General features: G+C 42.9%; 1 protein-coding gene across 1 annotated transcript in view; it reads right to left on the bottom strand.

Annotated features, from left to right (window-relative positions):
- Positions 1-12,852: 12,852 nt before the first annotated feature.
- The window catches only part of LOC131736999 (uncharacterized), a gene marked incomplete at its 3' end in the record, with an annotated part of 56,680 nt that continues 52,803 nt past the window's right edge, over positions 12,853-16,729 (bottom strand). Inside the window, exon 2 of the mRNA XM_059023412.1 lies at positions 12,853-13,972. Coding sequence (XP_058879395.1) covers positions 12,853-13,972 — 1,120 coding nt within the window. The remainder of the gene's footprint in view (positions 13,973-16,729) is intronic.

Genomic DNA, 16,729 nt, shown 5'->3' on the forward strand with positions numbered 1-16,729 from the left:
TTCTAACACAGAGCAAATCAAAAGTGTGGTAGTGTTGGCTAACGGGGGCTTGAAACATTATAGAGAGTGTAGATAATGTTTGGCACCAGCAACAAATACCTGTATACTGCTCCTGAGAACGAGTGTGTGTGTTCCAAACATACTAAAGACTGAAAGAGAACAGCATTAAATTGCACTGTGGATATTACTGTGACAACAGCATTGTGAACGTCGGCATCTGTGAGTGTGGACGCCGACCAAACAAAGAACAGGAAGAGAACAACAAAACAGCCTTTCAACACGGTGAACAAAGGAGGACAACTACGCATCAGAAAGGTAGTTGGACTGTGTTATATTACCTACCTGAAAGTGTGCAGGTTATTAAAATAACCCTTTTGTTTATATTGGAGACCAGAACCATCCATGAGTGTGTATTTACATCCAAAGACTGTTTTTATTCGCTTAATAAAACCTGTGCAAACCGAGACATACAAGAACGTGTATTTTGTTTTTTAAACGACCCAGCAGGCTGTCCGTGGAGTGTGGGCTACAGCCGGTTTGAGTTTTAAAACTAAACATTGAAACACGTAACACAGAGTGTGTAAGAACTGCTGAAGGGAGGTTGCTAGGGTAAGGACAGGAAAAGGACAGGCCCGGACCCACCTGGGGGAGCCTTCTTGAAGGGTTCGAGGCCAGATGTTGTTATTTATTTCTCAGCAGACGCCCTTATCCAGGGCGACTTACAATTGTTACTCAATATCACATTATTTTTACATACAATTACATTATTTTTGCACATTATTTTTTACATACAATTACCCATTTATACAGTTGGGTTTTTACTGGAGCAATCTAGGTAAAGTACCTTGCTCAAGGATACAGCAGCAGTGTCCCCCACCTGGGATTGAACCCACGACCCTCCGGTCAAGAGTCCAGAGCCCTAACCTCTAATAGGCGATGCCCCGCAGCTGGGTTCTGAGAGCTGTTAATAGGCGATGCCCCGCAGCTGGGTACTTGAGAGAGGTTAATAGGCGATGCCCCGCAGCTGGGTACTCGAGAGAGGTTAATAGGCGATGCCCCGCAGCTGGGTACTCGAGAGTGGTTAATAGGCGATGCCCCGCAGCTGGGTACTCGAGAGAGGTTAATAGGCGATGCGGTTAATAGGCAATGCCCCGCAGTTGGGTACTCGAGAGAGGTTAATAGGCGATGCCCCGCAGCTGGGTACTCGAGAGTGGTTAATAGGCGATGCGGTTAATAGGCAATGCCCCGCAGTTGGGTACTCGAGAGAGGTTAATAGGTGATGCCCCGCAGCTGGGTACTCAGGAGCGGTTAATAGGTGATGCCCTGCAGCTGGGTACTCGAGAGAGGTTAATAGGCGATGCCCCGCAGCTGGGTACTCAGGAGCGGTTAATAGGTGATGCCCTGCAGCTGGGTACTCGAGAGAGGTTAATAGGCGATGCCCCGCAGCTGGGTACTCGAGAGAGGTTAATAGGCGATGCCCCGCAGCTGGGTACTCGAGAGAGGTTAATAGGTGATGCCCCGCAGCTGGATACTCGAGAGAGGTTAATAGGCGATGCCCCGCAGCTGGGTACTCGAGAGAGGTTAATAGGCGATGCCCCGCAGCTGGGTACTCGAGAGAGAGGTTAATAGGCGATGCCCCGCAGACCGGTATTTGAATATAGTACCTGAATAAGTCGAAGAGACCTGTGATTCTCCTGGAGGTCATCACGGGAACTGCAGCAAGACTGAAAACTCCCAACAAAGGAATTATCTTTTGTTTTAGTTTGGGCTGGGACTAGCCCTGCCAAAACTCTTAGTTAGGGCCGGAAGAAGTGAACATAGGGCCTGGGAGTGGGCTAGGTTTTATTTTCTTTATTTAACCCTTGTAGTTATTATTATTTTTCCCTTGAGTGCACTTGTAAATAAAACCCTGACTTTGACTTCATTACTTCATTACTGTCTGGTCTCTCACGCTGTTACCACCTCAAAACTGAGCCCTAAGCTCACAATATAAATATTATATATATATATATATATATATATATATATATATATATATATATATATATATCTGGAGTATAACTACATTTAGGCATTGAGTTACAATTTTATAGTCCGTATTAAGGTGCTTTTACTAGAATCAAATAGCAGGTATACAGTTCTAGTTGCCTGCCATACACAGGAAATGTAGGATTTTATTAATGCTAATAAAAGGAAATAAATAACTTTTAATGTTTTAAATATTAGTGAATAGGGTTCATTAGTTCCTCACAGATGAGCATCTGTTTCAAATAATAATATTTAGGACATGAGGATTAATTTAATTACACTACTAATAACAGTCTAAGGTATTTGGAACAGCAAAATGTTGATATGTAGGTTGGCCCAGTGCATTCAACTATCATAGTTTTAACACATTTCTGAAGATTAGAGGGTTTTTATGCAGCAAAATGCAGATCAGTGAAGCACTGACAAACGAGTGGCACTATGAAATCACCTTTATGCAAGCCAAGTGGAAGCGAGGTCTGTATTCACCAGATCTCTTACTGTTTGTTGTAATTGCCAAAATTCCACACCTCTAGAGTGATGTATGAGAAATGACAGGGCCCAAGTTTGATGGACAGCCCAATCTCTCAGCCAGACAGTTTAAAGAAGGATATGTCATTCTGTTCTACCACCAGATGTCACTGGCATCATTTTGGTGCTAAATACATATTGGCAAAATGTCTGTGCCAATGTTGTGAGCACACAGGCTTACATTTCCGTCTTGATTTCTTGGCCGCTTGCGATGCGGAATGGATGTTTGTCCTAATAGACCTGAATGGTGATTAAACCTCTCATAGTATCATTGCTTATCGCCAAGATAAACACACACACACAAACCCCCACACACATTTACACTCCCCTGGAACAGGTAGTTTTGAAGTAGTAGTCACTCTTGAGTTCTTTTTAGTTGTGTAATTCTTATTTTACTTCTGTACAGACAACGGTGTTGTAAATGCTTAGAGGTTTATGGGTTAAACATAAGTTTCAGATCCAGATATATAAAGATTCTGGATCATTCCATTGATATGACGGTAGAACACCAAACTTACGAATGGATTGGTCTACCAAACACTCCACTTTTAGCCAGAAGAAGGTAAATCACTAAACCATGTGTGCAGGCTCTCCTACAAGTGATGTGCTGGTCATGAAGGCAAAACTGATGTATCAACAAATGTATCCAGACAGAGGTGAGGCAGATTGCAAAGCAAGTACGGACAATTTTATTACAAACATTTTAGTTTTAAACAAAGCAGTTTTTTTTTCCCCAAGCCAAGGGAGGCTGAATGACTAAGCAAACTGCATGAATGCATTTTTTTTTTAAAACAAGCACTACATTAACCCACAATGTCCTGGATGTTTCAATCTGTGTTTTTGCTACAGTAACAATTTCATGGGTAACTTATAGTTAGCCTTTTCCATGGGTAGTACCGTTTTAAAGACTTTTGAACCATAACAATATCATTATTGCATTACTGTGCTGTATCCTTGTATTGTTCACCAGATTGAGGGAGTAGATAGCAGATGTATGCATTTATTAAAACCATTGAAAACTGTTTTTAAGAGTTATGGACAGCCTCCATTCCCAAGGTGTTCGTAAGGTTTTATTGTAGTTTGAATTGTGTAACAGAATGTGAACCGAACACAGCAAGTGGTTATGTATTACTGGTAACTGTAAGACGATTTATTACCATCAGGGGGTAGTATCTCACCACTGTTACAAATTTCAGAATTAGGGAATAAACCCACATAAGTTAGAGACAGTCAGAATCAAACCAACTATCCCCAGCACTAGATGTCTTTTTGGCTGAGCTGTGCCTTCAGAGAAGCTGATATATACTATGAATCACAACCTGTGCTTGAGAAGGGGTCAGCTCATCACAGTTGTTATATTAGTCAAGTTTTGAATTGGAATATAAAATAATATGTCCAATACTAGTCAATTTAAAAAAAATAAATTAAAAAAGGAATGGGTCAGAGGAAACAAGGACCTTTTGGATTTAAAGGCAGAATTTGTTAGATAGGAGGCTTGTTAAATGTGATGTACTGTACCTTGAAGTTGGCCCTTTTTCTTTTATCTTGCAGTCTCAGCACCAGCAAGTACCTATTAAATATAGAGCTGAATGTTGTATCTTGTTCACATGTAAAGCTCTATGTCCACTATATTAACAGCCAACTTATTATTTCTTATGCTTTATTAAATATTTACACTCCATCATAACTGTTCATGTTCTTTTCTAATGCCACTCAAATTCTACATCTAAAACATAGTCCTCACTACTATTTTCACTTACATCAGACACTTTTGCCTGCTTAAGTTGGATTTCAAACTCAAACTCAGAGGAACTGGCAACAATATTCCCACAATGTGAGAAACAAACATTTTAACTGTTGAACTAAGTGTAACAAAAGAGCAAAAAACAAATTCAATTAACAAATTAACAATCAATTGAATCTCATTATCAAACAAGTATCAATTAGGAAGAACGGTTTTAAGTGGCTTAAACAGCTCAAATATTGAATCGTTAACAGCACTTGAAACAGTGAATTATATTTACCGATTCAACACTTATCATTGTTTATCTCTTACATACATGATGCATTTTATAAACTATAGAAACTAAATAAAAGCTTGTTATAATGGAAGTTAGTGAGAATTCTTACTTTCTTGTCCAGTATTAACACAAACTGGTATTTCATGTTTTGTATAGAGGTTGTTTTGGCTATTCATTTTCTGCATGTCAGTCTTTATGTAATCAGAAGAGTTAATTGGCTGCCAACATTGCACTCTTTATTGGACGTGTTGGCCATTACCGTAAACCTAGCTAGGGAGCCATTGTTCTGCCCTTTGATTGGGTGCAGTGAGTGTATCCAATCACATTTTAAGGAACATCCAGGTGTATACAAGGCAACATGCTTTTTGTAACAATACAAGCAAACCAGATACAAAGATGGCAACAGAGACAATGATAATAACCGTGCAATCAACTTTTGCTATTTATAAAATAAAATAAAATAAAATAAAAAACCTCAAACCATGTCAAGTGAAGAGCTGGATAGTTTATTAGAGGGGCATAATATTATTTACAAGTTTTGTTTTTCTTTTCATTTTTTTTATAGATGGTTTGGATTTCTGATGAAACTGGCTACAGTGTGACACTGTTGTCTTGAATGGTTTTATTAAGTTGTAAGCAGCACTCCAGATAAGGTTTTTGGTCTGGGAGTAACTTACTGTCTAATTTTAACACTGAGAGAGTAAAATGTATTTTCAGGGGGTAAAATGCAACATTATCTTGAAGTCATGAGAATTATCGATAAATACTGTACAATCTTTAATGGTAATGGGGTAGGTATTAAAAAAGAGCCTTCCAACCACACGTGTATTCTACATTGTTCTTTATCGACTCAGTACATTTTTTTCGAAGTATCACACTGACTGCATATATTTAAGCATTAACCTTAGTGCGTATTAGAGATTTTTAATGTGTAAAATGGCAAGTACGCAGCTTATCTGGACTGCTAGTTGTAAGCAAACATTATAATTGTACATAACAGATGTATTTGACTCCTCTGTTTATACACTCAGACCCTCGTATTGTATGTACAGCATTATTCTAGAATCCTCAATTTCAGGTATGCAAAAATAATGTTGCAGATAACCCTTTCTTAGCTTCTCTGGTGCTACAAAAATATTTTTGCAAAGCTTGGTAGATTTAATAAAAGTAATATATTTTAGTTGGTCTGGAGAAAACACATTTTATTCATAAAAATAAACTACCTGGTAAATTAGACTCAAAAGGCAAAATAACTCATTTTTTGGCATACAATCCAAACATTTTGATAATTACTATTTCCTATTGTACTCTGTCCAGATTTGTTCCTTACACACCAGTAAAGGAAGGTGTCAGCCATATGCAAGTAATTTCTATCTTTTGTATTTTCTTTGACAATCACTTTTGGAATCATCTGTCGCAGGCATGCTTATTAAGCACAGTAGGTGTAATCTGCTGTTACTGGCTGTGGAAATTCAAGTCTCTCAGCTGCATAAAGGAACCTCTTCAGCCAAGTAAATGCAGTCACTATGGGAAGTTGTTGAGTACAACAACAATGCTGTAGACTGTTTATTAAATTCTTCTAAACCTTATGATTCTGTACACCCTAATTAATTAGAAAGAAGACCCTCCCAACCATAATTTCGGGAAGGTATGTTTCTTCCAACCCAGTATCAATAGCACCTCAATAAACACCTTTTTAATGCTAGCTGCTACCACTGAAGAACACAGGTTATGTCAGGTACAAAAGAGCATAAGAAATGCATGAATTAGAAGAGGCCATTCGGTCCATCAGTGCTTGTCTGGTTCCTAGTAGCTGGGTAATCTCAAAACTGAGTCAGGCTTTACAGGATCCCAGTGATTTAGTATTAACATTATTATTATTATTATTATTTATTTCTTAGCAGACGCCCTTATCCAGGGCGACTTACACTTGTTACAAGATAGCACATTATACATGATATCACATTATACAGATATCACATTATTTTACATACAATTCCCCATTTATACAGTTGGGCTTTTACTGGAGCAATCTAGGTAAAGTCCCTTGCTCAAGGGTACAACAGCAGTGTCCCCCACTGGGGATTGAACCCACAACCCTCCGGTCAAGAGTCCAGAGCCCTAACCACTACACCACTGGCTACATGGCTACAGTAGATCACCAATTCCTTACCCTCAGTCCTTTTTGTGTAAAGAACTGTCTCCTACACTCTATCTAAAGTTTCCACTTAATTTCCAACTATGTCCTCTGGTTGTGTTTTTTGTGCTCCACTGTTTAGGGTTAATTGCTAACATTTGTACATTTTTGAATGACAAACACTTGTGCTTTCCAGTTGTAGCCACCACTTTGACAATGAGCTGTCTCTCAATGGGATTATTCGACTTGACAAATACGATTAAATGCAATAAGATACATACATACATACATTTTTTTATGATGTCCAACTTCAGTTTTGTTCAGCCAAATCTCACTGCACATTCTAAACTAATAAATGTGGCAAGAATTCATTAAGATTTGCAAATACTTTCTTACTTTAGTAAAATTACATCAGAATCAACCAGGGTTGAGCCTGCTTTGATTATACTCGGTGTAGGCCTGAATTCATTTGAAAAGAAATCTGAGGGTAAATTAATACCATCATTGACATTTATAGCTAAATGACTCGTTTGGAGGCATTGGAAGGAGAAAACAATTCCTATAGTTGGAGAACGGTTACAAATGACAATGACTACTGCCAAATGTGAAAAAGTCTAGCAAATGCAAAAGGCTCTTTTTAAGTTTTTTTTTAAATACCTGGGGCCTCTTTGAAAAAATTATACTAGGAAGTTAGCAACTTATAATACTGAACCCATTTCTCAAACATCTACCTTTTTATGCATACATGTGCATGTATAATAATATTTCTATATGTATGTGTGTGTGCCCATTTAATTACTCTGTAATCTATATTTCTCTGTTTTTAATTAGTATTTATTTTCACTTAGGATGCAGTTTTTTTTCTTTTTTTTGTAAAAAATGTGAATCATAATGCCTTTTTTTAAATGTATTTTTTATATGTGGACTGCTGTAATGACCAAGCTGTTTTTGTTGTTGTTAAATAAAAAAAATAATTTTGTTTTTGCTTTTAAAATAGAGCAATATATAAATGACACAATATATAACACAATTTTTACAAACAAAATGGCTGTACCAGCTTCTGACTGATATTGTTAGCATTCTGTGCTATATTAAGAGTTGGATTATGATTGATGTTATGGATTTTTTTGTATAAATGAAGCAGACTTACTTTACTCAGTTGACTTCATTCTTGCACCACTGACAATCAGCTTTTACCTGCATACCAAGTGATGCAGCCGACTATGAAGTGCATAGACCAGCATTTTAGCTAGAATGACAAATTCCACAACCACCCCTCCACAATGTGCAATGGAGTAATATAAATACACGGGTGAAATTCTGCGGGTACCGAGACTTATTGTCTCTGCTTTTCATCCAACGCACATGCATTCCATCTAATCTTACAGTTGTTTATGTTACACAGTCCACTAGTGTTGTGTTAGAAACTAAACAATCATTAAAGTATTCTTGAAATGAACCAATGGCAATGGATGATCTAATTACCTTAGTTCATCAATGATTGGCAGCCAATAATTATTAAACCAATCGATCAGTCTCATCCGCCTATGGATTTATATGATTGGACAATAACGTTGTCGGTAGCCTACCCTGATCGACTACTGATTCTTTTAGAAATGGAAAGTAAACTGTGGTTGTTCATTGAATGAATGGCATCTGAAGTAAGTTTGCTGTTATGAAATGTTACATTTAGTCTCCTGATTATTTTTTTTTTTAAAAAAACCTTCAAAACAATGAATATGACGGAATTTGTAAAATATTTTCTGAGGAATGTGAAATTAAAATCCATTTAAAATTAAAATATGAATTCTGAGAAACGCTCTACAGAGAAATAATACATAAGTATTTTCTTAATGTACACGATGAAAATAGTATGTTACTGAGTTTTTAAATTAAAGTCATGCTTGTGTTAAATTAAACTCTTCATAAATCTAGTTGGATTCAGAAGTTGATTGACCATTCTGCAAGAGAAAAAATGGCACTTATAGTAATTAATCATACGATGAAAGTCTAGCTGGAACTTTCCCACCTCAGCCACTGACTCATTGTGTGACCCTGAGCAAGTCACTTAACCTCCTTGTGCTCCGTCTTACGGGTGAGACGTAATTGTAAGTGACTCTGCAGCTGATGCATAGTTCACACACCCTAGTCTCTGTAAGTCGCCTTGGATAAAGGCGTCTGCTAAATAAACAAATAATAATAATAATAATAATAATAATAATAATGTGAATTCTTTTTTAATTTCGAGCAGCTGTTAATCAACAGCAGTAATCACTATTGTTGATCTTAATGTACTTTTTTGTATATTTTCGTTTGAGTATCTAAAAGCATTCGATTACAGTAAATCTTTATTTCACTTCTCCAATGCTGATGAAGGCTGTAGCAGCTAAACACACCCACTGCTCTCCCTTTCTTTTCTTAATAAACTATGATGCATTTTTAAACAGGTTTATGCTGATTCATAACGTAGAGCAGTAGATTGTTAATGCAAGTATTTGTCCTGCTGGCTAGCAAATCTGTTTAAAAAAAAATATTCTGAAAGTATGCAGCGATGATGATCACACCAAAATGAAAAATCAATTGAAGGAAATGTACGTATGTATAAAACTGACATAATTCCATCAGATTTTGTTGATGGTAATTAATATAGACAAAAACGCAGCAAAGAAGCACACATAATATATCATTGTAGAATTAGTAATAAGTAATACAAATAAAAAATAAAACAGATATATGTTCTAATCCAAGCCTATCAATGTAGCATGGCCGGGTCCTGTTGGTGAGTACACAGGGTCTGAAGAGTATGGGGATGATTTCAGAGAATACTATGGAGATTAAAATGGCCAAGTCAAGTACATCATTTGGAATTATATAGCAACAACATTTATAAATACTTTACAATTTAACCAAATTACCTTTACTGTAAGGTCTTTGGACTTTGCAGCCTGGCTAGCACATCTGCTAAAGTGAAATGAGGGTCTCTAAACCCTAAGAAAACTTTGCTTAAGGCACCATTTGGGTGTGTGTGTGTTTGTTTTTAACATCTGCATCTCAAAGTGAAATCAAAGTTTAATGACTTTGTATCATAACAGGCTGATGGTAAAAATGATGGTAAAAATAATAATTGCACAGTCCTCCTTCGCAAATTCTGTTTTTCACACTAGCACAAGGCTTTCACTGTAACTAAACACATTTTAAAGTGTTGCATTGAGTGTAATCTTTTCCAGGTGGCCTCGATCTCAACATTTTCAACACAATCTTTTCTTTGACTTAGAAAGTAATTATTTTCTGCCACGACGTGTAAAAAAAAAAAAAAAAAAAAAAAAAGATTTATTTATCTGAGATGGATAATAATAACAAAATGTACATGTACAAGAATCTAATATAATAGAGGCATTTCTTTAAAATAACAACAGATGGCGTTCAATAGCAACCTGAGTATTGTTCCCTTTCAAGTACGGAATAACTGTATGGGTGTAAGATATATCAAAGCTGCTCTGCGAGCCTGTGACGCAGTCGTGGCCACATTTAGCCAGTAGACCTCTTTTCTTGTCTCTACACCTTTCCTGACATGACTTTATTCTAGTTTTTAGTAACTTTTTCTTTACAAACAGCTGTCTATCAGTAAAGGGAAAGCAGTGTGGAGTAGTGGTTAGGGATCTGGACTCTTGACCGGAGGGTCGTGGGTTCAATCCCCAGTGAGGGACACTGCTGCTGTACCCTTGAGCAAGGTACTTTACCTAGATTGCTCCAGTAAAAACCCAACTGTATAAATGGGTAATTGTATGTAAAAATAATGTGATATCTTGTAACAATTGTAAGTCACCCTGGATAAGGGCGTCTGCTAAGAAATAAATAATAATAATTTCAAACAGGTATGCTGTTGAGTACCCCACTTTTTGAGGACATGAGCTGTCTTCCAGACTAGCCAGGGAATGATATGTCAGTGGCAGTGAGCTGTCTGGTGATGGCAGAGAGTCCTTCTGAGGAGTCAATAGTGGCCCCATCTTTTGTGTGGAGTCCCTAGGTGTCAGCAGGGAGGGTTCCAGGGTCACTTTGTTAGGCTGCCCCTGGTTCACCAGTAGATGACACCCTGGTTCTTCGGGCAGGTGCAGGGAACTTTCATGACTATCTGAGGACCCTTGAGGACCCTTCAGGATGTCCTCCAGGCTCAGCAAGGCAAGTCTGGCAACACTGGCAAGTCAACCCTAAACCCTTTCTGGTTTCGGACCCATGATCCCTTAACAGGGTATTCGTACTGTGCAACAACCCTGGGAAATCTCATCCAAGCTTGACTGGATGTGGCAGATTAGTTACTGCTAGTCTTTTGTCAATTTACAGTTACCCCCATCAGATAGGCATTACTACAAATGGTTCCCCCGGAGACACTTATGACACCACCATGATAATTTCCCATATTGCATTGCATTGGTTCGTCAGTCTGTGTACAGTCATGTGCTATGTGTCCTTGCTTATGGCACTGGTAACACTTAAGTTTGTCTAGAAAGGCTTAGTTAATGGGGTTCCTTCACTGGGTTTCCCATTTTCGTCAGCTTTGTTTTGCTGATTACCACTGCATTGTTTTCTTATGGGATTTTGCCAACGGTGTTTCTGGAACTGAATGGGTAGTTCCTTGGCTAGCTCAATTGCGGCCAACCGTCTCTCCACGAGGGCCATGAACTCATCCAGAGTTTGTGGATTACCTTGCCCCACCCATTTTCTCAGTTGGGAAGGAAGTGAGCATAGGAACCGATCCATAACTAGAATTTCTAAAATCTTTATTGAACTGTTGATCTCTGGTTGTAGCCATCTCTTGGCCAATTGCAGCAAATCAAACACCTGGGCACCCTATCCTTTCAGTAAATCCAGGCATGAAACTTTTGCACCTCTGCAGCGGCTGTAACTCAGGCTCTAGCAAGGATTTCGGCTTTTAACTGATCAAAGTTATTTGTAGCCGTGATGTCCAGGTCAAAATAAGCATTTTTGGGTGTCTCCGCTCAAGAAAGGAGTGAGCAGGCCTGCCCACTGGTCTCAGGGCCAGGCTTCTCTTAAAGCTATCCTTTCAAAGGACACAAGGAAAGCCTCTACTTCATCTTTGTGTGTCTGTTTTTGAAGCAGATGAGTTGGTCGGATGACGTGGGTGGGTGGTCGCACCTATTCTCTTAACACTAGAACCGCCACGGCAGTCATTTTGATGGTTTTCACTTTTAAAATTTGAATTACTCTGCATGTGTGAAAGCTACACTTTGTCCTTTCTTTTACTTTTCCTAAATACATGTATTAAATACCCTGATGGTGTTTGAAAGGCAGGATCGCAAAAAGAAAAACAACTTATAATCCCCTCTACCTAGAACCGCCAAAGCTGTCATTTTGACTGCCTTTTACAATACATGTTTCTATTTTGAATATAACCTACAATATTCTATTTTATTTTTATGTACAAGCATGTTGTTATCTCTACTGGACATGGCAGCCATCAATTCCTTCATTTTGTACAAGAAATGCACCGTGGAAAACATCAGTAGGAGAGATTTCATCTTGAAGCTAGCCACAGTGCTTCGGCAGAAACATTTCGATCAGAAAACGATAGGTTGCGGATGCAACCCCGGTTCCCTGAAAGAGAAAATAACCATCAAGGTATGGGATATTGCCGTCAGGCAGTAGCGATTGGCTGAGCTTTTATAGCAAAGCTGCCGATAGGCCTCTGCGCGAGCTGCCACGTAAGCCCGCCCCCTTGGGAGCTTACTATACGCAGCGCGCAGAGACTCACTTCCTCTTTTGCTCTTCAGGCCGTGAAGGCTTCTGAAGCGACCACGCGGCTTGATGGTTATTTTCTCTTTCAGGGAACCGGGGTTGCATCCGCAACCTATCGTTCCCTTTCAAGTCGAAAATAACCATCAAGGTATGGGAACAGTGTACCCAAGCCGTCGCGAGGGAGGATTCTCGGCAGTAGGACAGACTTACGTCATAACGCAACTGCGTAGGCAGAACATCTAGGCATATGCGGAGCTGCGCCTCAGCGTCTATGCTCGTAATGACACCTGTCTTAAAGGTGGAACAGTCAACACCATGCTATCAACCACTCTATACGTCCGCATCCTGAGGCGTCGTAGAGTGTAAAACAGATGCTCCAAACAGTGGAGCAGAGGAATCCAGTACATTTAACCTGTAAAACCTCATGAAAGTATGCGGCGTAGCCCAACTGGCTGCCGCGCAAATATCAGACACCGGCACCCCTCGAAAGAGGGCCCAGGATGTCGCCATACCCCTGGTAGAATGCGCCTTCAACTGCCCTGGTGGTGGAAGGCCTGCAGATTCATACGCTAATTTAATAGCATCCACTATCCAGTGGGAAAGGCGCTGTTTAGACAGCGGCTGACCCAAAGATCTAGAACCATGGCATATGAACAACTGTTCTGTCTGCCTCACAGTCTTTGTACGGTCCATATAACACCTCAATGCCCTCACGGGGCAGAGCATGTGTAACCGCTCTTCCTCTGGGGAAGAAAAAGGAGGAGGATGGAACGCCATCAACTCGACTGACTGGTTCATGTGGAACGGGGATATAACCTTTGGTAAAAAGGCCGGATTAGGGCGCATGGAGACCTTAGAACCGTCTCCTGCAAAACGAGTACAAGAAGGATGCACTGAAAGTGCATGTAACTCGCTCACGCGTTTTGCTGATACCACAGCCAGCAAAAAAGCTGTCTTAATAGATATGAGCTTCATATCCACGCTGTGGAGAGGCTCAAACGGTGCCTTGGTAAGGGCTTCTAGCACCACATCAAGGCTCCACGACGGTAAACTGGTCGTTCTTGGAGGCCGCAAGCGTCTTGCACCTTTCAGAAACTGAGATGCCAAAAAATGGCAACCAGGTGATAACCCGTCAATGCGTACATGACAAACCGAAATGGCGGCTAAATACACTTTAAGTGTAGAAGGAGATTTCCCTTCATCCAGCAGTTTCTGTAGAAACTGCAATATTACTGCCATAGGACAGGAGACTGGGTCGTGGCTCTCAGCCAGACACCAACTCTGAAACAGCTGCCACTTATACGCATACTGCGACCTAGTAGAGGGCGCTCTCGCACTCTGGATGGTCGATATAACTGCAGTCGAAAGCCCTAAGGCTGACAGGCGCTCCCGCTCAGGGGCCAAGCCCACAACTGCATGAGTTTGGGATTCGGATGCCAAAGCTGTCCTTGAGCTTGGGACAACAAGTCCGCTCGCAAAGGGAGTTCCCTCGGGCGACCGTGCAGTAACTGCACTAGACTCGGGAACCATATTCTCCGAGGCCACCGAGGAGCGATCAGAATCACTGTCGCTCGCTCTACCCTGACCTTCTCCAAGAAGGCGGGGAGCATCGGAATCGGTGGAAAGGCATACAGGAGCCCTGGCGGCCATTCGTGAGCCAGTGCATCCACCCCCAGGGGGCTGTCGAGGTCCTTCACCGAGAACCATAGAGGACAGTGCGTGGTCTCTCGCGAAGCGAAGAGATCGACCTGCGCTGTGCCGAACCATTCCCAGATGCGCTCCACCACTTGAGGGTGGAGACGCCATTCGCCCGCAAGAGGACCTCCTCTGGACAGGAGATCCGCTGCGTAATTGACTCTGCCCGGCAGATGAACTGCACGCAGAGAGGCTAAACGCGGTTGAGCCCAGAGCAACAGCCGCGTTACCATCTGGTGAAGACTGGGGGACCGCAATCCGCCCTGGCGATTGATATACGCCACTACTGTGGTGTTGTCTGACCGCACTAACACGTGCTTGTCTAGAAGCACTGGCAAGAAGTGCCGGAGGGCGAGGTCCACCGCTCTGAGCTCCAGAGCGTTGATGTGGGCTGACCTCCAGGGTCCTGACCACACTCCACGGGTCCCTGTCCCGTTCCAGACTGCTCCCCAACCGTGGTTGGAAGCGTCGGTCGTGATGACCTGCCTTCTGAAAATGGGACCCAAGCGTACGCCTTGGCGGAGGTTTGACGGAACTCTCCACCAGCGTAGCGCTTCCCAGCAGGCTCGGGATACCCTTAGCCTGCGGTGTTTGTCTCTCCGCGGATGCAACGCGAAGGCATTGAACCAGGCCTGCAGAGGTCTCTGGTGTAGTAAGCCCAAAGGAAGGGCTTGTGAGGCGGCAGCCATCAACCCCAGCATGCGCTGACACAGCTCCATGCTGACTGTTTGTCTCAACCTGAATAGGGAAAGACACCGCTCTATTGAGGCAACTCTTTGTGTCGACAGGGTCGCTTCCATGGACACTGAGTCCAGATGCAGACCCAAGAACTCGGTCTGTTGGCTCGGCACTAGGCGGCTCTTTTCTGAATTGATCTTCAGACCTAGCCGCCGAAGATGGTCTGTAACCATCACTGTGTGCTGTGCCACCTGCTCCTTTGACTGCGCGCAGACGAGCCAGTCGTCCAGATAATTCAGCAGTCGGACACCTTGAGCCCGCAAGGGAGCTAGAATGGCATCCATACATTTCGAAAAGGTTCGAGGAGCTAGTGACAGGCCGAACGGAAGGACACAAAACTCGTATACCCTGCTCTGGAATGCGAAACGCAGATACTTCCTGTGACCCGGGCAGATGGGAACGTGAAAGTACGCATCTGTCAGGTCCACGGTGGTGAACCAGTCGCCGTGTCGGACTGACTGGATGATGTGCCTGTGCGTAAGCATCCTGAACGATAACACCCGCAGGTATTTGTTCAGTACTCGCAGATCTAAAATAGGACGGAGCCCGCCGTCCTTCTTGGGCACCAGGAAGTATTTGGAATAGAACCCCTGGTCGATCAGAGCAGGGTCTACTTGTTGAATGGCACGCTTGCTGAGCAATGCTTGTATTTCCACATTCAGAGCTGAGGACTGAACCAAGTCCTTCACTGCAGTTACGACCACCCCCCGAAAGGGGGGAGGTTTTAACTGGAACTGAAGGGTGTACCCGGTGGATATAGTTTTGTGCACCCAGATGTCGTTGGTGCATTGTTGCCAGAACTGGAGCTGGGAGACAGTGTAGGGGAGGGTTAACAGCTGCCTGGTGTTCTCAGGGCTGTTTGGGCTGGGCTCGTTCGCGAGGGGCCTGGCCAGAGCCCCGAGGGCGTGGCTTGGCACCACCTCTAGGGCGCCACCCTCCGCGCTGCGGTCTTGAAAAAGGAGGTTGACCGCGCGCTGCTGTGCTTGAGGGAGAGGTCTTAGTCCCCCCTGGCCGTGGCTGGTGCTGTGGTGGTGCCCTGCGCCACTGATGTTCCTGAGGCCGCTTCGGCTGGAACGACGGTTTTGGCCACATTTTCGCCATCTGCTGTGACGCCTCCCGCGCCTTGGCGGAGCGTTGCAGCATCTCCTCCACCGCTGGACCAAATGTGTGTCCCGGTGTAATTGGGGCATCCAGCAACGGGGCCTTATCAGGTTCCTGCACTCTCGCCTGCGAGAGCCAGAGCTGCCTTCTGGCCACCACCAGAGACGCGATGCTCCTGCCCTGAGCCCGCGCGTTGAGCTGGGCCAGCTTCACCAGCAGTTGACTGACGGTCCCCAACTCGCTTCTGAGGGCCGCCGAAGGGCACTCAGGCAGGTCTTTAATTAATGCCGCTTGGTAGACCGTCAGCAAGCTGGCCACATTAGAGAGCTTGACCGCCTCTGTGGCCGCAGCGTACCCCTTCTTGAGGTGTACCTCAGTGGTCCTGCACTGCTTATTGGGGCATGCAGGATCTTTCGTCAGCCCCGATAGTGTTGGCGTCTTCACCAACGCGGCGAACGCAGCGTCCACAGGTGGGAAGGACGCCAACCCAGCCTCACTTGCCCCTTGCATGTTAAAGGCCGAGGCCTTGCGAGAAGTCGCCGGGGCAGAGGCCGGAGCCCCCCAGGTGGACTGTACCTCCTTAATAAAGTCCGGGAATGCCGGAAGCATCCTGGACTGACTGGACTGGGCTGAAGGCGACTCAAACAAGGAGCGCCGAGGCGGCTCCGCCATCGGCCACTCGACGCCCAAGTGGCGGGTTGCTCTGTCCACCACAGACCACGTAGGG

The sequence above is a fragment of the Acipenser ruthenus genome, chromosome 4 (genome assembly GCF_902713425.1).
Source record: "Acipenser ruthenus chromosome 4, fAciRut3.2 maternal haplotype, whole genome shotgun sequence".
In the NCBI taxonomy this organism is placed as follows: domain Eukaryota; kingdom Metazoa; phylum Chordata; class Actinopteri; order Acipenseriformes; family Acipenseridae; genus Acipenser; species Acipenser ruthenus.